Source organism: Anolis carolinensis, chromosome 3 (genome assembly GCF_035594765.1).
Source record: "Anolis carolinensis isolate JA03-04 chromosome 3, rAnoCar3.1.pri, whole genome shotgun sequence".
NCBI lineage: Eukaryota > Metazoa > Chordata > Lepidosauria > Squamata > Dactyloidae > Anolis > Anolis carolinensis.
The window spans coordinates 116,458,333-116,481,345 of NC_085843.1; the positions used below are offsets into that span (position 1 = coordinate 116,458,333).

At 37.5% G+C, this 23,013-nt stretch overlaps 1 protein-coding gene across 2 annotated transcripts in view; it reads left to right on the forward strand.

The window, feature by feature from the left end:
- The window catches only part of nck2 (NCK adaptor protein 2), an 87,022-nt gene extending 74,496 nt beyond the window's left edge, over window positions 1–12,526 (forward strand). For both annotated transcript variants that reach the window (XM_008107071.3, XM_003218738.4), the window contains one exon: window positions 8,655–12,526. In XM_008107071.3, the coding sequence (XP_008105278.1) occupies window positions 8,655–8,849 (195 nt within the window). In that variant the 3' untranslated portion in view covers window positions 8,850–12,526. The remainder of the gene's footprint in view (window positions 1–8,654) is intronic.
- The last annotated feature ends 10,487 nt before the right edge of the window (window positions 12,527–23,013 follow it).

The following is a 23,013-nucleotide window of genomic DNA, read 5'->3' on the forward strand; positions in this document are numbered from 1 at the left end:
CCACTTGTAATAGATTCATTTTATGGTTAAAATGACTTGATGACACATAACCAATATCAATGAAATAGGTATCAAAGGTTCCATATTGGTTGAAAGTAATATGTTCACAAAAAGTTGTTTTTAGAGAAAAACAAAATCACAACCAGAACCTTGCTATGAGTGCATCTTTAATTTAGATGAAATGTTATTAGTTCATTGGTGGGAGTTTCAATAAAATTCCATGTGTAGTTCTGTTATTACTTCAGATTTGATAATACAGTATTTCTGTTTAAAAGTAAAGTTTTCCAAGAAGATTTGGGCCCAAAATTATTTCATGAAATAGAATCCAGCTGTGTTGATATCATGGAAAAGTTTTCATTTAGTGTACTGCTGAATGGATTTAACTGTCTTGTCATTTCCCCGCTTGTATTCTTTCTGCTATTAATCATGTGAAATTCTAGGATTATAACATGGATTCTGAATCTTAAGAAGGCTCTGCCAAAGCAAAAGAATATAGTTCTGTTTTCTTCTTGCCTTTATTTAAATTTGCTTTTCCTTCTTCTGGCTTTTTCATATAAATTAATTTGAATAACCTCTAACAAAGAAGACATATATCAGTGTTTTGCACCAGAGACAAACATTTCAATCCAAACCATCCTTGGGATTATGATGTGCTCAAAATAAACCAAGCAGAACAATGCAGTCCAAGAATCCTGTAGCGACTTAGAGGCTGATAAATTTATTGCAGCAGCAGCTGTCATTGGATACAGATGAATAACTTCCAACTCTTCTTAGACGGACTTTCTCTCTTGCTACTTCCTGTGGGTTTCACGCTAGACCTCTCCACAACCTCTACTTCAAAATGGACTTGGTCTGAAGCAGCCCTGAATAACTCGCCAAGATGTCTTATGTAGTAAAAATCCCAGCTTATTTTAGTACCTATATTAATATAGTGGTCCCTCCATGTTTGGGGTTTTGATTATTGCAGAAATGATTATTTATGGATTTTCTTTCAAGGGATCTATTGGTCCTCCAGTGTGACTCTATGGTCAACTTATCTGGTCATGCTGGAGGGCTTAAGAGATTTCTGGAGAGAACACCTCTAGAAATCCCTAGATCCTCCATTGTGAGCCTGTTGTCAGCTTTCAATTCAGTTATAGAATCCTGTTGGAAAACCTAGAAGTTCCTAGGGAAGTTTTCTCCTGGGATAAAATAATAGCAATTTCTTTATTTGCAGTTTTTTACTTTCACAGGAGTCTAATGCCCTTAACTCCAGTGAATTCAATGTGTTGACTGCCCTCTTTCTAAATTGTACTACAATAGAGTCTCACTTATCCAAGCCTCGCTTATCCAAGCTTCTGGATAATCCAAGCCATTTTTGTAGTCAATGTCTTCAATATATCATGATATTTTGGTGCTAAATTCGTAAATACAGTAATTACAACATAACATTACTGTGTATTGATCTACTTTTACTGTCAAATTTCTTGTATAACATGATGCTTTGGTGCTTAATATGTAAAATCATAACCTAATTTGATGTTTAACAGGCTTTTCCTTAATCCCTCCTTATTATCCAAGATATTCGCTTATCCAAGCTTCTGCCAGCCCGTTTAGCTTGGATAAGTGAGACTCTACTGTACTTCCTTTGTGAGGGTGCAGCTACACTGTAGCATTCATGCAGTATGACACCACTTGAACTGCCATGGCACAATGCTTGGGAATCCTGGGGGGGGGGGGGGGGTATAGTTTTACAAGATCTTTATTTTTCCCTTCCAAAGGGTTCTGGTGCCTCACCAAGCTACAATCCCAGGATTTCATGTCATTGAGCTATAGCCGTTTAAAATTGTGTCAAACTACATTAATTCTATAGTGTAGAAGGACTCCCAGATTGGCATCTGAGTTTCATAGTATAAACATGATAGTCTGCTGAGTAATTTTGTATTCTGTGCAAATTAAAGTCATTGAAATCTATGTACGTTTCTCCTGTGATGCCGAGTTTGGCATCATAAGCAGCAAAGTCTAGTCCAGAGAAAAGATTTTGCTACAAAGCTTAATCTAGGAATCTAGATTATTAAAGTTTTGTGTTTCTTCATCAAGTCTGAAAATAACGTGTAGCTTGGAATGCCACTCATACCTGTAAATAACCCTTGGAATAGAAATACATAGTGTTGTCGAAGGCTTTCATGGTCGGAATCACTGGGTTGCTGTGAGTTTTTCGGGCTGTATGGTGCTGGCATAATGGTAATAATGGCATGTGGTATTTTGTCATGTGGTATTTTACCAGCTTATTAAAAAAATCTTGAAACTTGAAATTTGATAGGGGAATCTAAAAGTTTCTCTAGGTAATATTGTTCCAGCTAAGTTTTCACATGTATAAGTCTAGACTGTATTAGGACTGCAATTAAAAAAAAACATGCACCTTTTATCAGCATTTCCCACCACTTTTCCACTGTTATTTTGGGGGTTAAAGGGAGACATCTTGGTTGTGTACCAGATAGCTGGATCCAGTTTTGCTTTTGTTTTTTATTTTAACACAAATAACGAAAAAAATGCTCAACAACCTAGTCCAATTGCCTTCACATCAAGGATAATATTTGTGTGTTATAAACATTGTATGCATCCTGGTGTACTTGAATGTTACACCATATGTTCACGGGGTATGAAATTCAGACCAGCTGCATTAGAAGGGGCTGCAGAGGGGGGAGGGGGACATGTACATGTTTGCAGTCTACTTCACAGCAGTAGACTAGGAAGTTAAATAAGATATATTTTTCAACTCTGCAAGTGATGGCAAATATATGGCACCAACACTAACTTGCCAGCACCTGGTGCACTTTGGAGTCCCCTTAGTTCCCGTCTGACAAAGCAATACATGCTTGCTTACTTTCTTTGTGTATTTCTTTGTGTATTTCTTTATTTTAAAAAACAGCAAGAGGATTTTATAGTCTTTTATAGACTATAGTCTTATAGTCTTATTTAAAGGTCTTGTCTTCCAGATTCCTTTACAAAGATGGGAATCTATTGCTAGATTTCAAATTCTGAAAAAAGGATTGGGATATATTAATAGGTTTCATTGTATATGAGTCAGGATTCTTTTTACCTGACTTCATTGATGAACCCAGAAAAGCAAGTAAAAGTGCAAATTAAATGTTAGGGACTAGAAGTATTCTGTATTTTGGAATATTTGCATATGCATAATGCAAATCTTGGAGATGGGACCCAAGTCTAAACACAAAATTTGTTTTGGTTTTAAACCAGGCCTGCACAACATTCAGCCCCGCCTCCACAGCTTTTTCCACCTAACCCCCCCCACACACACACACACACCATTTTGCACACCTTCTCCTTGCCACCGCTGCCAAATGCCACTCCCCCCCCCCATAAGGAAAGAGAGAGGTAGAAAAGGAAAGGGAGAAAGAAAGAAAAAGAAAGATAGGATAAAAAGAGAGAAGGTAGGTATTAAAAAGGTATTAAAAATAATACAGGGAATAAAGGTGATGATGTCAGAGTCAGTTGCCTTTGTTAACAGATAATGTTATGCATCTTACAGATAGAGAAAAACCTAAGTTTGTTTTTTTCTGTAGACTTTTTGAATGAATTCAGAACCATGATGCTTGTAAGCACGATCCACAGATGCTTTTAAAATGTACTTTGCTGGAAACATATTTTGCTTGAATATTAATGCAGCATTCATTTGCTATCATTCCTGGGCGGAAGTAACTATATACATAGTCCAAGTTATTTTTAAAGGCTGACTGAGTGAATAGTGGTAAAGTAGTTCCGTTTTAGTAGTCCTGATTCTTGTAGAAATTATTCAATATATTGCCTGGAAAGTGGGGAAATGAATGAAGCTTTTATTTATAAGATCTCTGAACACTTCAGCTATGTGAGAAATGTAGAGCAGAATCAGTTTCTCATTTGTGAGACCTTGTGAGGAAAGGTGTTGTGTGAGTCGCACACATTTGGCAGAGGCTCTGAATTGGTGTGTAAAAGTGCCTGCAGACTGAAGTGGGTGTAAACTGGGTAGCATCTGGCTTGTGATTTTCAAGTACTTTCCAACTAATTTTATTCAGTAAAAATTACATTTGGTAATTTGATGTGGATAAATATGTTACTCTTTTCATACTGTCTTAGTCTTTAATAGTAGTCTAATTGATTATTTTGAACCTATAGAACTTGCACACCATCAAAATTACTTCTCCAAATAGACTGGGCATAAGGCTGGTTTTGGCATTGATTTTGGGGAGTTTATAGTGAACCATACTAGCTATTGGAAATAGCAAAGGAGAGTTGAAAGCCCTTCCAGTAAACTGGTAGAATTATAATCCCCAGTGTCCATTTGAAAAACTAGGTGCTTGCTGTGGAATATGATATGACCCAATGAGATTTTTTTGTAATATGGCAGTAGTTCCAGTCATAGGAAAGGGGCATGCTAGACTGACAGAGCAAGCCAAAAAGAGAGACAGTGAGCAATTGAGGCAAACTCACAATTGCATCCCAAAGTGTATGGATAAAAAAAAGTGATGGTTAAGCAAGTAGTATAATTGTAGCAGAGAGCAGGCTAGGGGACAAACTGAAATAACCAATTTCTTTAGACCAACTTTTCTTTGCATGTTTCCTGTTGTTGGTTCAGCTTGCTTGCAGGGCATTTATATCTCCATCTCTTATCTGTTAAGGTTTAAATCCACATGGTTAGTATGAAGTGTATGGTCTTTTTTGGATTTTTTTTCTTTCCCTTAATATCCACTTTTTTTCCTCTTGGAAAATTTCTGAAACCATTAGAATAAAAATTCCTGTTGTTCCATTGCTATCACTTCTTATTTTTGTTGGTTGTTTGCAATAGTTGGACTTATGAGGCTGAATTTTTCCAGTTCTTTGTTGTGAAATCAAGTAGAATGCAGTCAAATATAATCAAAATATCAGAAAGATCAGTCTTTGTATTTAAAAAGTGTTGATAAAGAAATACTTCTTGTGTGCTATTGATAAGATGACATATACACATTGTTTGGAGTAGCTGTGTTTTTTAAAAAACAAACATAATTCCTCGCAGTGAGGAATGGGAAGATTTTTAAAATTTCTAAATTTTTCAAAACATTGTTTCATATATTTTTCTCAGAGTTGATTGGTGCAAATGGTACAAATGAGCCCTGTGTTGCAATGTAGGCAAAGCCTTCAAAGTGCCACGGATAGGTAGTGACCCATAGTTAATAACTGGTTTATATGTGGCCCCAAAGTGCCTATGGGCACTGTGTACGACTCCAGAGGTCTAAGCCTGGGAAAGATTGCATGTGAGCCATCCATCTGTAGCAGCTATGTCCCCTGGGAAAAGGAGCAAAAAGTATCTGCCAAGAGCTGCAACAAAAAAGACAAAGAGGAGCAAGATATAAAAATAAACAGCCTTGGAACAAGTTCAAGGAAGGCAGCAGGGAATTGCTTTAGACTGCCTTTAACCTATAACCAGTATATAGGATGACAATGTTCAGGTTTTAGAAGGGATGTTTAAAGGCTTTAATTGAATGGAATATTTGCAGTGGGAAGAAACCAAGAACAAATAAGCCCTAATACTTAAAAAAATTTCTTCCTGTTTCCTGTGTTATTTAAAATGCGAGCTCATGTTAGGGAAAAGGGCAGTAGCCTCAGAGCAGCTGTTCAAGATCTTCATGTTCTCCTTTTTGACAATTCTCTTAAAATAACTACAGAAGGCCTTGTCTTACTATTTTAAAAGTATATGGTCCTGAAAGGATAATGCCTTGAAAGGAAAAGCAATGTGTTTTATAAATAACAATAAGTAATAAATCTTACACCTTTTGTTTTTATGTCACCCCTTAAGCAAAAACTACTTGCAAATGACAGAAAAAACTGCTCCATGTTCTATGTCTGCCTTCCAAATGAAGCAATTAGATATCCCTAGCTCAGTTTGGTTCCTACACCCATCCAGTCACTGGCATCTGCTAAAGACAAAAAAAAATCTGCCATAATACTGTATTTTGTTTTCCACATCAATTTGTTGATACGGCTATCATAATGTAAAGCTGGAATGTGTTTATAATATAGATTCCTACACAGGTCTTTCTGATTTCTAATCTACTACATCTCTCTTTCCTACCATGAATCTGTCTTTATTATTGGAAATCTAAGTAGTAGGCGGGGGGCCTGGTGGCACAGTGTGTTAAACCGCTGAGCTGCTGAACTTGCGGACCAAAAGGTCCCAGGTTCAAATCCCGAGAGCGGAATGAGCGCCCGCTATTAGCCCCAGCTCCTACCAACCTAGCACTTCGAAAACATGCAAATATGAGTAGATCAGTAGGTACCGCTCCGGCGGGAAGGTAACGGCGCTCCATGCAGTCATGCCGGCCACATGACCTTGGAGGTGTCTACGGACAACGCCAGCTCTTCGGCTTAGAAATGGAGATGAGCACCAACCCCCAGAGTCTGTCACGACTGGACTTAATGTCAGGGGAAAATCTTTAACTTTTTAAGTAGTAGGCAGCACTACAGTATGAGATACATTGGGGTACCATTTCTACTCCAGAAAGGTCACATTAGCTGTTCTTCACCATTAATACTAATCACTAGAATTATTTCAATTCAAATGACAGTTTTGTTTCAGTACAAATTAGTATCACATACATGTTTTGTGCTATCTAATGTACAGTTAGGCCTTAATCATTTTTCAGTAGCCAGAGATCTGTTGTTGATTTAATTAAGGGATACACTCCTTCATCTCTCTTGAAATTTTAGTGATTTTCATGAGACTAGAATTTGTGGCCAGAAAATGCCAGTGAAGATCCTTGTTAAGATTGCCTATTGCATTTCAGTTAGTGAAATGTTTAAAATCTATCTCTTCTTAATTATACACCCAAACCATTCCCTTCCATATTGGTCTTTGTATCTCTTAATGCTTTGACGGTGGGGTGAAGAAAACCCCCAAAACAGCACGTGGATATTTGGCGTGTTTCTACACAATGTGAGGATCAAGCCAAAAATATGTAAGTTGACTAGCAATTTGAGAAAGTGGGTTGGACATGGAAGACAATGTGTCTGGGACAGAGAGCTATAACTGGAAGGTTAAATCCATGGAATTATCAAAATACCTAGATGGATCAGTGGAAGGCCCCACTCTCGAAATGAGTGTTATACAAAATAATTTCTTGTAAATTCTGTGCTGCCTCCCCCCTTTTTAAGCTCTGAGTGGAATATAGCTCTGCCTCAGAGTGAAGGTGGAGATGAAGGGTTGTGATAATTTTTAAGAAAGTATACATTAACTGTGCAGTATTGTTCAAGAATTATTACCATGGAACTTAGTAATGAGATATGCCTAATAATATCCTATTCAAGTAGGCTTTCTCAGTAATAGATACGATCTTTTGTGCTAGTCACACCCTGTTCTTGAACCAAGAAGAACTATCAACAGTCTAAACACCATATATCAATGGAAACGAAATTATTTTCTTTTGGTAATATTTAACTAAACTTGCTAGTTCTGTTCTTTTCTGCAGACCTAGAGCGAGTGTTCACCTAACTTGAGTATACAAAATGCTGTACAAAACAATACGTAGAACATGCCTCTTCTACAAGGGTGAAAAATATAATATGTTGATGACTAAACACTAATTCTAGATTAATAGAAACAGGGAGAAATTGTGCCTGCACAACTTTCATTGCTTGAGTGTGTTTTCACTTTACAAAACAGTAAATTTAACTGCATTTATACATAAAAAATGTTAGCATCTCTGTTCCATAGTAAAATAAGAGAAAGAGACTTCAACAATCTGTATTTGTGAGTAATTCAATATTGCAAATGTTTTCTGTTGCCTGGTTGTTAAATGCTAAATTGAATGAACTTTGTCATTTCTATATAGGTGAAAGGTGCTTTTTTAAAAAGCACAAAGCAAGAAAGGCCCCCTGGTGGCCATAGGGTTGAACACTGTGATAATATCGTTTCTCCATATGCCCATCCATTATTATTTAAATACTTATAAATGTCTTTCGATATTTATCCATCTCTGGTTTAAACTGTTTGGTATTTTTGAGGTGCTTTTCCTTTTGTTGTTGTGAGCCTTCAAGCCATATGGTGACCCTAAGACTACCCTATCCAAGGGGGGGGGGGTGATGATATTTGTTTAAGGGGGGGTGGCTTTTCCTCCATCTTAGGTTGAGAATGTGTGACTTGCCAAGATCAAGTGGGGTTCCATAATTCAGCAGAGATGTGAACCTTGGTCTCCCAAGTCTTAGTCTAATGTTCAAACCACTATACCTTGTTGGTTCTTTGTAAAATCACTACCCAAATAAACATCATATGTAGCTAGGTTAAAAAAAAAAAGCAGAGCACTAGTGTGGCATATTGTTTTGAGTGTTGAATTGAGAGTCAGAGTTTTGAATCCCTACTCAGCCATGAAAACCTACTGGGTGACTTTGGGCAAAGCACACTTTTCAGCCTCAGAGGAAGACCCAGGTGAACATCCTCTGAACAAATTTTACCAAGAAAACCATATGATTGGGTCCCTTTAGAGTTGCCAGAAATCAGAAATGACTGGAAGGCGCACAACAGCAAAGTTTATGGTTTATACGATTAAAAGTTAAGAACACAGCTCCTTCGCCTCATAGTAATGTCCTTAAAACACCTGTTTATGTTCCATGTTTAACACCATTCTTTTTCTTTCTCTCACCAGCCCAGTGACTTTTCAGTATCTCTAAAGGCATCAGGGAAGAACAAACATTTCAAGGTGCAGCTGGTGGACAATGTCTATTGCATTGGACAGCGTCGCTTTAATACTATGGATGAGTTGGTGGAACACTACAAAAAGGCTCCTATCTTCACCAGTGAACATGGGGAAAAGTTATATCTCATCAAAGCACTTCAGTGACATTGAAGATGAACTGGGCCTGCCAGGGCCTCTTATAACTTACAAGCCTTAGGTCTGAAATACACTTTTATATAACAGAGCAGTCTATACCAGTCTGAGACAGTTGTCAAGAATGACCTCTTTCTAAAACATTTGCTCTGTTGATTATATTATTTCTCTCTTTGCCCTCTCCCAGCATCTTGTTTTTTTGTTTGCCTACTTTGTCTTTTAAAAGTTCAGTTGTTTCACATGCCCCCTCAGGTTGAAAATCTCACTTAAGTGGCCATTACAAGTCCTCTTTTTCTTCACCGGGTTCTAAACTCCTCTCTTCTGTGTACGTTTACATAGTTAGTTCACATAAATGAGGGGTATTTTCAGTTTAAACAGTGTTAAATTGTTCCAGTAGCTCTCGCTGGCAGAACGCTAGCAGAACTCATTGAGAGACTGGGCACGGTTGGAATGCACTGAACCTGCAGCTAACTAAGTGAAATATAGTTGACATAACAGTTTTGGCTGTGAGTTCTGTAGCTATTTTGCTTACCAGGTAGTATACTCCAGAAATTCCTAGTATCTAGAAGCACTCTTTACACTCTCTATTCAACTATTACATTGCCTCTTTGACTCTTTGTGAAGAGTACACTAACTAAAGCATTTTGTAATAGAACTTCTTAAACTACTACGGTAAGATTGTAGTAAAAGTATCTAGCGTACTTTGACATGTAATTGCAACAGAGATGTTTCATTGAAAGTTGATTACTTAGAGAATCATTGAATTGTAATGGTTGAATGTTTTGGTAATCTACAACCAAATGTGCCATCCACATAATGCTTTCTCTTCTTGCCCTTCTGCTTGTTTGAATTAAACAATTATGTATTTAATTCTTAAAGTAATATGTATCTGTAGCTGATTTACACTAATACAGAAGTTTAATAAACATAACTAATTATGGGCAGGTTGGGCTTCCAACACATACACACATACATATAATATATATCTATATATATATATATGCATTACAGAAAAAACCAGGGTTTACAAAAGTTGGTGTGATTAATAGTGAGACACAGAATGTTATATGAAGAAAATGCATTTTCTTTTTTCTTTTCTTTTAACCTGCTTACGGTTTTCAATATAGGCTTGATGGCACATTCCTAAAATTTGGAGAAAGAAAAAAAAGGACCTTGATGAACCTAGAAACTTGCATACACAGAGTTTTGGGGGTTTTTTGGATTTGTAATAAAAAAAGGTATCATATGAAGATGGAGTATTGAATTTATCCTTGACATTAGTACAGCATGATAGAAATTTATAGAGGGATTTTTTTTCATTTATATGTTTGAATGTAAGGTTTGAATAGCTTAAAACAGGTTGGATAAAACTGATTACTGGTATTCTCATTATTTAAAAAAATATTTCCTGACATAGGCAGAACTTCAAATGTATGCACAGTTGTTTGTTTGTTCCATTGAATTCCAGTGGTACGCTGATGCCAGGACTACCACAGCCCTTATAATTTCATCAAGGTCTATATTAAAGCACCATCTGCACAGCACTATGACAAATGAGATACAGCACTGGATGGTTCTTTGGGATGAACCCAGCAAGATGGTGCTTCTATTCTCACTGCAGGTATATTATTCTGGGCCAGAGTATGTGTACTTAACATGTAATTTACAATAATTTACTATAACAGACTTGTGTTTATGTCAGAGAGAGCCTCCTCTGGTAGTTAAAGGGCTGTGGCATACAGCTTTACGTTTCATGGTGCTCAGTAGGAATAAATCCAAGTGTACTCTCAGTTTTGCATATATGCCGTAGCTGTAAATGTGTTTACTTGCCAACTGTCAGGAACAAAGACAACTGATGCCAAATCAGGAAGTCTTTCCTTTATTCTGGGATCCTGTCTAATAGAAACTGGCGGCAGACACTTGAAAATCCCTTGGCAGAGAATCTTTGTCCACAGGCCCGACTCTTCTCCACCTCCACCACTTAATGACTGGTTGAAGCTCTACAAGCATAAACACTTCATTTAAAATGAGTTCAGCTCATCTGATGTAACTGTGGATGATTTCATCTGTGAATATTTAGTATGCTTTGGGTCTCCTCAAGACCTTAGCAGAGCCCGCTGATCTCAGATAATCTCTCACTGCGGTTCAAAGAAATGCCTTTCTCTGTTTCCAGCTGTTTTCAGCTAAGGTGTTCATTTTTATTGTGTGCATTTCTGGGAGATAAATACCTGTGCCTGGTGTTCATTTTTGGATTGCCATTTTAAGCTTTTCCAAGATTAGTCCAAATATGAATTCTAGGTGACAGTATTCATGGAAATACTAGGCTGCAATCTGTTGAAATATTTTCCTGTTGAAACCCTATTGAAATTCATTTCAGTTGTGCTTCTTATAAATTATACTCAACTCTTTAAAGGGTTTTTTGTTTTTCATGTATTAAATCCTATCTGTGTTTGGGGTGACAAAAATGTATTAAGTTCTGTATAATAGATCCATATTCTTTATGTTGTTTTATATTTCATTAGAAAAAAAATGCCTCTACTGCTTACAATATGCAGTTCTTGACACTCAGTTCTTGACACTAAGACTTGATTCTTTTTCTTGAGCAATTGGCAGTTTATCACACTTTAAATGCAAAATAAATAGCTCAGATAATTCCTTCCAGTGGGTACCAGTTTGGCTTTGTCAGCAGTGAATTCAGTATTTACACTTACACTTAACTGTTTGCATTCAAGACCTCCTAGCATTTCTTTTTCTGCATTTAATCGTAAAAATAATGTCCTTGAAGGATTTATAAAAGTGCTGTTTTTAATCGAGTCTTCCTTTCATAGCAATATTAATTATACAGGGTTTTTATTAAAGACCATTTCTTAAACCAAATATTTCCATACTCTTAAACTAGGACCAGTCCAAAGGGTTCAATCATGAAAGTGGTGCATAATTCTTCTGTGCATTTATATTGCCACTGATCTCAAATGCTAAATTCGTTGTCTGAAGATGATGTATTTTCTTATTACGGTATTATGCTGTATATGACACTTGACTTTTTTCATAGTGCTATTTTGAAATAGGTGAGCTTTCCACATGGAAACTATGGTGCTAACATCTTGAAAACTACTAAACTTGGAATCCGATATTCTGAAATCTTTGATTATCTTTTGGTATTTTTGTTTGTTTGCTTGTGTTTGCTACAGAGCATATACATGATAAGAGAGACAACTGTTACCTCTGGCTTGGTTTGTACATTATGTTGGATGGAGGGCTTTCATTTACTGGAGATTTTTTTGTGAGAGAAGGCTTTCATCATCCTCTCTCAAGTTAGCCTTTTCAAATGTGTTGCCAAGATGGGAAAGATTCTGGAGAATGGCCTGATCTTGGAGAGGAGAAAGAAACATTTGTCCCTCAGCATCTTCATTTGTTTTTGTAGTACAGCATTCTTTAGTCTGACTATTTCTGAGGCAAAAAATGACTTGCTTCAGAAAGGAAAAAGATTGTAGTGCTGGAGGAGACAAAAAGAAAGGTATCAAGAAATGGAGATTGTTCATCGTGTTCCTTTGACTTCAGTTCCTAAACCTCCCTTGTTCTAAATGCATTTTTTCTGTGAATTTGAACTGAGCCTATCTGTATGGATTCATTTTTCCACAGTCATTTTTTCAGAAGCCTGATATCTTTTTGCTCATTTATTTCACTTTTTCTTTAAAGTGAAGAAAAATGAGCTAGGTATTCTTTTTGAAACTTATGCAGTGAAAGGACTATTATAATACCCCCTGCTCACAATTTGTTTTAAGCATTGCTATTACACTTTTGTGTAAACAGAATCAGCTCTTAAGAGAAACAATTATTGAAAGTGAAGAATTGCAAAGGGCTCCCACAGTGTTAGGTTTTTACCTAGTAGATACAACCTCTAAACATTATACATTTGTTAATATTTAATGCCCTTCCCAATTAGTCTGCTTTTCTAAGGCTACACTCTGAGCTGCAAATGCTTTTAGCTCTATTTTGAATACTGTTGTTCATTGGTTTACTCAGGAAGAGCAGATTGTGCCTAATGACCAGTAGATACCTTCATGTAAATTCTGATGTACAAAAATCCTAAGGCAAATCTATTGAAGGTTTCTTGGCAAGATATATTCAGATGAGGTTTGCTTTTTCCTTCCTCTGAGGTTGACTCGCTTGAGCTATCTCTAAATATTCTAAGGGGTGACATGTAGAATATTTAGCTAGCTTGTTTTCTGCTGCCCCAGACACTAGAACACAAAGCAGTGGATTCAAATTACGTATTCTGAGAATGTTAATGAATACTTCTTTACTGTAAGATATGTTTGACACTGGAATTGATTACCATGAAGAATTACGGATTCTCCTTCATGGGAGTCTTTAAACAGAGGTTGGATGGACATCCTTCAGGAGTGTTTTAATGATGTATTTCCACATGTCGGGGTGGACTGGATGGCCTTTAGAGCCCTTTCTTGCTTTAAGATTCTATTATTCTATATTGATCCTTCATACTTTAGTCACTACTGCTTTAGCTTTGTGTACTTTTAAGTTAGTTTTGAGACGTAATGTTTTTACCATCCCTTCAATCTCTTGCCTAATACCCTTCTTATTGAAGTTGTTTTCACAATTAAAATATTTAAAATGTAGGAGTTGGAGAAAAAGAGTTGAAGACCACTGAATGTTAAATTTTGGGTGCTTTGCATAGCAAGGCATGGGGTTGGTCATGAATTTTTATTGCTCTGTAACACCATTTCCACTACAAACAAAAAACTGTTTCTGGAAGCTTTCTGGAAAGATCTTTTTCTAAGTGCTAGCATAATGTAGTAGTGGTCTGAATTTTGGATTAGAACTTTCAAAGACCAGGGTTTGAATCCCTGTTCAACCATGGAAATGCACTTGGGCAAATCACACAATTGAAGCCATAAAAGAAGGCAGTGACCAATCTCTAAATAAATCATGCCAAGAAAAGGCTATGAGGGTCAGCACAACAAAGAATTGACTTGAAGGCATCTAATAAACTGTTCTGCATACAGTGAATTTGTCAACTGTTCCCACCTTCTCAGGAGCTCCCTGGCCCTAGCAGAATCTCAACTGGTTTCCATGTGAACTAGGCTATAGATCAGATCACCTTGTCTTTAGAGTGGAATGCCACTGAGCCATCTCCAGTTGTGATATGACATAATAGATGCCATCCAATAATAATTTCAAGGCCACACATCTGCCGCCTCTGCTGTAGACATTGCCCTGGTGACAGACCTGCATTCAAAAGAAAGAAAGGTGGATAAAACAGGAAATGTGAAAAAGATCATATTCGTGAAGTTTGGATCGGGATGGAAGATCCATAAGTGGAGAACAGCTAGAAAAGGTGATGGGGGGAAATGAAAGAAGGCTCTCACTTAAAAAAGAAGCAGAAAAAATCTTTAGAAACATACTAATGACATTTGGCCATGGCTGTTGGGTGTTATGTATTGCATGCATTTTTATTATTACAAAACAATATGCTTTTCAGACTGTTTATGTGCCAGCAGTTTTGTATGTGATATGTAATACCAGTTTTGCATTAAAGAATTGTAAGGGAATTTATAGGAGCTACTGTCATGACAATAGTATTGTGATAAACATATGCAGAACCCGTGAGTAAATACCATGTGCAATGGTCTGTGTGTACCTAATTATTACTGCAAATATTCAAATATGCAACTACTACATGCAATGATCAGTGTGTATCAGTACTCAGATAACAAGGAGGAAGGAACAGTGTGCCAAGGGTAATCACTTTATGTCAAAAACGTTGTATAAAAATATGAACACCTGGAGATATTTATGAATCGTGATGACAAACGCCCCTGAGACTGGGAATTGTATTGCATCAAATGGGAAGATTTGGGTTGGTACTCTGATTTTGGTTTGGGACCTTCAAAAGAGTTTCCATTTTGCCAGGCCATTCAACTTCCAGAACTGCTGGCTTGCTTTAATATAGAAAACTAACTGTGCCCGGCCACCCGTTGCTGTGGCGAAGTATGGTGGTATGGGAAATAAAGTACTGAGGAATTGGTGGTAGTTAAGGCAAAGGGTAAAGGATTCCCCCGGACATTAAGTTGAGTCGTGTCTGACTTCGGGGGTTGGTGGTCATCTCCATTTCTAAGCCAAAGAGCCGGCGTTGTCCGTAGACTCCAAGGTCATGTGGCATGACTGCATGGAGCGCCGTTACCTTCCCGCCGAAGGAGTACTTATTCATCTATTCTCGTTGGCATATTTCAAACTTTAGGGTTGGCAGAAGCTGGGGCTAACAGTAGGGGGCTCTGTCCACTCCTCCAATTCAAACCTGAATGAATGCTGTAATTAGGGAAAATGATTAGCATGTAATGGCCTTGCAGCTTTAAAGCCTGGCTGTTTCTTCCCTGAGTGAATTCTTTGTTGGGAGGTGTTAGCTGGCCCTGATTGTTTCCTGTCTGGAATTCCCTTGTTTTCAGAGTGGTGTTCTTTGTGATATTTTATGTGCTTCTACTGTCTGTGTAAATGAAGAAGTACCAATATGCAATGCTTGAGCAAACACAGTGAAAAGAAAAGTCTGTGGCCCTCAGAAAACAGGATTTGCCAGACTTTGGTGATGGGAATACTTTGTTGGGAGGTGTTAGCTGTCCCTGATTGTTTCCTGTGTAGAATTCCCCTGTTTTCAGAGTGTTGTTCTTTATTTAGTGTTCTGATTTTAGAGATTGTATTGTTCTCTTTTATTATACCACAGTCATTTTTATATATTCTGATTTTAGTGTTTTTGAATACTTGGAGGTAGATTGTATTCATTTTCACGGTTCACAGCAACACAATAATAATAATAATAATAATAATAATAATAATAACAACAACAACAACAACAACAACAACAACAACAACAACGACTTTGGTAATACACACTGCTTCACTCCATTGTCAGCTTCCTTTCTGGAAGAATCCTTCCTTGGGAGGTGTTAGCTGACCCTGATTGTTTCCTTTGTGGAATTTCCACAAAGTGCTTTCAGAGTGTTGCTCTTTATTTACTGTCCTGGTTTTAGAGATTATATTGTTCTGTATTATTATATCACAGTAATTATTTCATATTACAGTAGAATCTCACTTATCCAACATTCACTTATCCAATGTTCTGGATTATCCAACACAGTCTGCCTTTTAGTAGTCAATGTTTTTGTAGTCAGTGTGTTAAATTCATTGTGATATTTTGGTGGTAAATTTGTAAATACAGGAATTACTACATAGCATTACTGCACATGGAACTACTTTTTCTGTCAAATTTGTTGTATAACATGATGTTTTGGTGCTTAATTTGTATAATGATTACCTAATTTGATGTTTAATCGGCTTTTCCTGAATTTCTTATTATTATTCAACATATTCACTTATCCAACGTTCTGCCGGCCTGTTTATGTTGGATAAGTGAGACTGTACTGTATATTTATAATCTTATATTATTTGCTTAGAACTAGATTATATGAAGCCCCTTTTACCCAGCTGGATAAAATGCACACTGAAGTGGATTATATGGCAGTGTAGAGTCAATATAATCCGGTTCAAAGTAGATAATATAAGATTATAAATGGGTTATATAGCTCTGTGGAAGGACTTTGAGTCTACACTGCCATATAATAAAATCAGATAATCTGTATTTTATAGGCAGTGTGGAAGAGGCCTAACTCTCCCTGTCCCCTGGGCTGAGTAGGTTGCTAGGAGACCAAGTGGGCAGAGCTTAGCCTTCTAAATGGCAGCAATGGGATAAAAACAATTATTCCTTTTCCTCTAATTGGGACTTTATTTTTCTTTTCTTTTTGTTGTATCAACCTAGAGGTGTGGATGATGGGTTGTATTGTCAAATTTCGAGGTTGGGGGGCCTGTAGTTTTGTTTTTTTGTCGGTCGCCAGGATTCCATCACTCTTTTATATATATAGATTACTATTAGGTACACATCAAAGTATTAGGTGCTCATTTAGACCTCAGCCGAATGTATAAATTCCTCAAGGGATCATTTATTTCTTCTTTCCAGAGAGAGAGGACATGGCATGTTAGTTGATTGCCCTGAGAACTAAGGTGAGAGTGGATGGGTGGATAAAGTAGGGATACCACTTCATGGCACATTAAAGGACATTAATGTTGGGAAAGCTTAACTGATAGACCCCACTGTTTCAGAGGTGTATCTATCAGACAGGTTCAAAGCTTTCTCCTTGAAGATGAATGTGTTATTGACTAATGACATATTTCACCAACTAAGGTTGTGGAGGCTGTTTAATTAAAACTGAGTAGGTAGCACATATTACATCAAACATTTATTTTAGCTCTCAAAGCTTGTGAAATGCAAAGTAATAGATTCATGCAGGAATGCACTTAAAGGGAATTAATGACTTTTGTTAAACTGGTGATTATTCATTTTCATTTGACTACATTACTCGGAGAGTATTCTCTGAATACCAAAAAGAAGTGGCTGGGAAAAGAGGGAACTCCAGGACAGAAGCTGTTCCTTTTCTTCTGCAGTTTGGACGAACACATTGGATAGAACTTCATATTTGTTTCTGACTGCTATTATATCCATTTGTTATTAACTGACACTGTCTCACCTGAAATTTCACACATATTTTAAAGGTTTATTTTACTATCTGTAATCAAAACAATTACAAAATGTGTTGAGAATTGCCATCAAGTCTGTGAATAAGAGACATCCTCGTCACTCTTCCAGATTCAGGGTCATGGCTTCCTTGAGTGAGTCTATTCATATACAATATGTTCTTTCTCTTCCCTTACTATCTTCTACCTTACCATGGATTATTGCCTTTTCTAGTGAGTTGTATCTTTTCATGATATGTCCAAAGTACAACACTCAAGAAGAGTCTGGTTTGGAGCCATTTATTTGTCCACAGTATCCATAGAAATCTTTTGTATTGATTTTTCTATCAGTTTTCTTTACTCTTGCTTTTACAATCATACATAGAAATCAGGACTATAATAGCATAGACAGTCCTGACTTTTGGCATTCAGTGATATAACTTTGCATTTAATCTTGTCCAGTTCCTTCATAGCCTTTTCCCAGGACTTAGTCTTTTGCTGCTTTCTTGGATGCGGTCTGCATTTTTTATTGACTGGGCCAAAATATACAAAAATCTTTCACTATTTTAATAATATTTTTATCTGCTTTAAAGTTATATAAATCACCTGCGGACATTTTTTTAAAAGTGTAGTTGTAACCATATCTTTGCACCTTCAGTAGTCATGCCTAGTCTTTGTTATTTTATGCTGATAAATTGCTATACCAGTTTTCTCTTTCTCTATGCGCAAGGTGCTGAATTGTTGTGTTCAGGGTTCTGACTCTCATTTTGCCACTTTTACTTTTGTTTCTTGTCTGTCGTTTGACTGTTTGAAGGTTCATAAAATTACAGATTTCATGACCGGTGACAGGGGATCTGGTGAGAGTGGCAACCTCTTTGGGCTGCCCAAAATTCCTTTGGGGGCCGCATGCAGTCTGTGGGCCGTATGTTGTGCAGGTCTGTTTTAGGACTTCATGTCATTCCTCCCCATTAGTTTTGTGAGTTAAGGATGGGATGTGTAGTCTAAAACATCAGAGGATGCCTACACCTACATAAACCATGTCCTAAACAGTAATAGTTTATGAGATTATTCCTAAATATAGTACTAAAGGTATTAGTCACCAACTCTTGTGTCCACAAGTTAGCAAAGACTAAGGGTGATTTGCAGTCTAGAACATTTGGAGGACACTATTTTGTGGAAGACTGATTTCCTCTCACTTCTACTTTAGGATATGAGTTTAGTTACATTTGAGTGTTGGACTAAGACTCTGGGGTTTGAATTCAGTGGTAGTTCAAACCCCAGAGTCCTAGTCCAACACTCAAATGGGTTTACTGGAACATCTTGGAGAAGTTTCATACTCTTGGCCTTCCCAAATGTGTCCTTGAAATACTTTACCTATTACTTCAGTTTGCACTTGTGTATGGCATTCCTTATCACTTGGCTGAGGCACTTTTAGTTTTCCAGTTGTCAGACTCCTTCAGCCCTGACATCCCTCCCAGTGATGATGAGTGTTGGGAGGACAGTTGGTCCCTGGTATCCTCGGGAGTTCGGATACCAAAATCCATTGATACTCAAGTCCCATTATATACAATGGTGTAGTCAAATGTGGTCCCTTACATAAAATGTCAAAACCACAGTTTGTCTTTGGGATTGTGTGTGTGTGTGTGTGTGTGTGTGCTCGCACGCATGTGCGTGCGTGCATGGATAGATAGATAGATAGATAGATAGATAGATAGATAGATAGATAGATAGATAGATAGATAGAAGTCATCAGTGGCATTGGTAGCCAGCTAGCCACAGAAATGTAATGAGGGAAACTTGAAGTTTGAGTGCTAAGGGATCTCAGCAGCACGTGTCAACAGCTTCAGTCATAAGCTTGTTAGTAAGGGATTAGAGAGCCATCAAAGTGTAGTAGATTGAGTTTGAATCCTTGTCCAGACATGAAAAACCTATGGGCAAGTCTCACACACACAGTCTTTCAGAAATGGCCTAAAAGTACCCAGCAATATGACATAAAGTAGACATACCCTTCAAAAATTCAAGTAACTAGGGATATGCTTGCTTGTGAAAAGACAGAATTGGTGAGACTTGCTCAGTGACAGTGATTCTCTAATAAAACAGCACATTGAGAGGAAGAATCATTTCTGCATAGAAATGCCTCTTATTTTCCCACAAAAGGTTAGTTGTTGTGGAAGACGTTTGTAGTTCCATTTTTAAGTGCTGTGACCTATAGATGACCTGACAGTCAACAGTTAGCAAAGTGTTCACTGTCCATAAGGAGAAGAACTGGTCATATCTGATGGTGACCCACATTTGAGAGGAATGTGCAGACTATCTACTCTTTCCCCCCCCCCTTCTCTTTTTCAAAGCTGTTTTCCAGGTGGAATGCAAGGCTCAAACTCTATGAATAATTTAAGATTGCCTGCTTGCCAACAAATGATATTTCAATTGAAAGGGTTGCATAACCTATTTCCTGTGTCTGAGGAAAAAATAAAAATCTAAATCCTTCCAGAGAAAACCAGGAATTGTGTAACCTGCTGTACATAACTTGCAGTGTCTTGAAGGAGAAAGGGGCTCCCCAGTCTACTTCCCCAGCATTATTTAAAAACCTTGTTCTGTTTTTTAAAAGAAAGAAACAACAAAGTCTCAAATAATTTGGGTTTCTTTTGTTGTTGCAATATTCATTCTCTGGATATAGAGAAATATATGAGTTATACTGTTGGCTATACTCATTTAGACCTCTTGATTTAAGAGAAATATTTAGATTGTACATTATTCAATAAATATATGGGCTCAAACAGAAATGCCATGCTAAGTACAAGAGACACATTTCCATCGTAACTCTTGTAGAGAACCCCAATGGCAGTTCTTACATGCAGAATGAGGCAGTCATCCCCGCAAACCCATGCTGAAAGGTGGCAGCAAAGTGTTCATTGAAGAGAAAGCTTCTTCAATTTCTCCCTCTCTTTCCTAATCATATAGCAGTGGTCACCTTCCTCGTTTTCTCTCTCTTCCAGATATGTTGCTTACCTCCCCCCTCCCCCCAAAAACCCCTCTTTACTGAAATTGGGCTGTTGTTGATCATTCCAGCTTCCATATATGCTAACAAGGGATAGTCTCTCAGGCAGCTGGCTTAACTCTGATTTAATCTTCCAGTTTAATACGTTGTTAGACAATAGCTTCCTAGTTTATTTAAAACAATGTTTAGTCTGCCATTATATGTATTTTAAAAATTACTCAAGGAGGCAACAGCCTGTGGTTGTGGCAGCCTTCAGTCAAGCATTCCAGGCACTGACTGTACTAAAAGCCTTGTAGATGATGTTTTGATATATGGTATATGTAGGAGTGCTTAATGTCTTTCCCTAAGGCAGCACTTTTGTTTCAGAGAAATCTCCCTTTCCCAACACTCAAAGTGCAAACTGATTCTTCCACTAAATGGCTCACCAGTTGTCACTCTGCTTGATGGACTGCGGTGCAATTATAATGGCCACATATTTATTGGTATCTCTGTAAGGGTCAGATTTTCCTTAGCACATTTCTCTCACTATGCCCTTTCATTGAGAGCTTAGAAAAATTACTTTTGTGTACTGCAGCTCATCCTGTGGAACGATTCTGGCAGCTATAGTCTCAAAAATAGCCTTTCCAAACTCTATTGTTATTGCGCTCTTTTTTTTCATACTGGACAGCCTTATTCTTTTAGCAATACTTTTTTATCTGCAATAGAAAAATGATAATTGCAGAAGGATGCCATGATCATTTTCTGCTGTTGGGGTGCTATGGTAAATCGGATGCTAGAGTAGAAACACCATGATGTTCATATTGTGAAACAGCCCTAATATACAAAATTGCAATTATTGAGAAGAATTTCCCAGCACCCAATAAAAATGTTCTGGAGTGGTTAATGTCCCGTCCCACCCATCACCATTAAAAAAAATGTTAGGTACCATAGAAATACACCTTTTGCCATTATTTTGTTAGATATGAACTGTCTATATGAGCCTTCTCCAACCTGCTGGTCTTCGGTTGTGTTAGATTAAAACTCCCACCATTCCCAGCCAGCATGGCTAGTGGCTGAAATTTGTGAGAACAGTAGTTCAATACATTTGGGTCATTCCCCCTACAATGCTTCAGAAAATGGGCTGGAGGATGCTGGGTATCGTAGTCCTAAACATTAATACTCTGTCTCCATAGGAATAAGGTCTTTCTCTTCCTCATTCATTATACCATAAGCCAGTTGAAGCAGGGCTATTGCTTTTAAAGCAATACATTTAACTTATTCATGTATTTATTTACTGTATTTTACCCCACTTTATCTCACCCTGAAGGGAGCTCTGGTCGGCTTCCAGACTGGCAATAATTCAATGCCTCAACAAAAATAAACATACAAATACAATCTACACCATACATTAAAATCAGTAAAAAAATTATTTACTGTACTTTTATCCCACTCTATCTCACCTCGAAGGAGACTCGGAGCGGCTTCCAGACTAGCAATAATTCAATGCCACAACAAAAATAAACATACAATATACACCCTACATTAAAATCAGTTAAAAATCATAAAAATCATAACATATCAGTATATTATAAATTGTTAAAACAACACATAAATAAAATCCTCTTTATTTTGGTGCTTAGCGAGACTCTGAATGGCTTTTTATGGTGTCCTAAACTATGAATGAGGAAGCTGTGCTCTTCAAGACATTGTGGACTCCCAATTCCAGTCAGCCCTATCCTGAGTGAGTTGGTGTCAAGTGACAGGAACGGGAGACCCACGAGTTCTATCCCCCTATTCAGTGGTCTACAAATGCCTTACCCCTCTGTACTCTGTTTAATTTATCTAATTGAACAGTGGCAAGATGTTTTCTGAAGCAGGCCATACACATTCTGTTGGATTATGTTTTTTTGTGTACTGAGTTGTTGAGGATGGAAAATTGTATAACTGCTAGTATGCTGACTCCTCTCTCCCCCTTTCTTTCCCTCCTTCCACTTCACGCAGCATCCGGAATGCATGACTTCATCTGCTTTATTAATTTGAACCTTGGGAATGCTGGCTTTCTATCAAAACCTACTAAAATGTGCTGAGCAAACACCAGCAGAAGTCAGGCTATACCAGAGCTTAGATTTACCTTATATGCAAGTGAGCTTCCCACGAGTGCCTTTTTTTCCCTGAGATCATCTTTAATGATACAGCTTTGAGTTCTTCTGCTAATTGGGCTAGACACATAGGGCATTGATAAGGCTCTAAGAAATACTTTTGAACAACAGACCTTCCGTAGGCTAAGCTCATTTTTAAATTGAATATTCACAGCCATTAACTCTGACAGTGATCATTTCTGTCCTTGGATGTCATTCAACTCGGATCCCCAGGAGATTTAGCAGGGAGTTTTATGCAAAGAGAAAAACAGATGCCTCTTCAGACAGTGTGTACTTTCCCCTGCCCCCCTCAACTAACATAACTGCTGGGATTTGAAGGAAAGACAATCCATAAATTGTCATTGTTGCATATCTAACTTACATGTGTCCTTGACTAATCAAAAGGTGTATATCTTTGTCTTCTTTTTAGAAACGATTCCCTCTCTTTACTCTTGCAAACATTTTCGAGCCTTGTCAT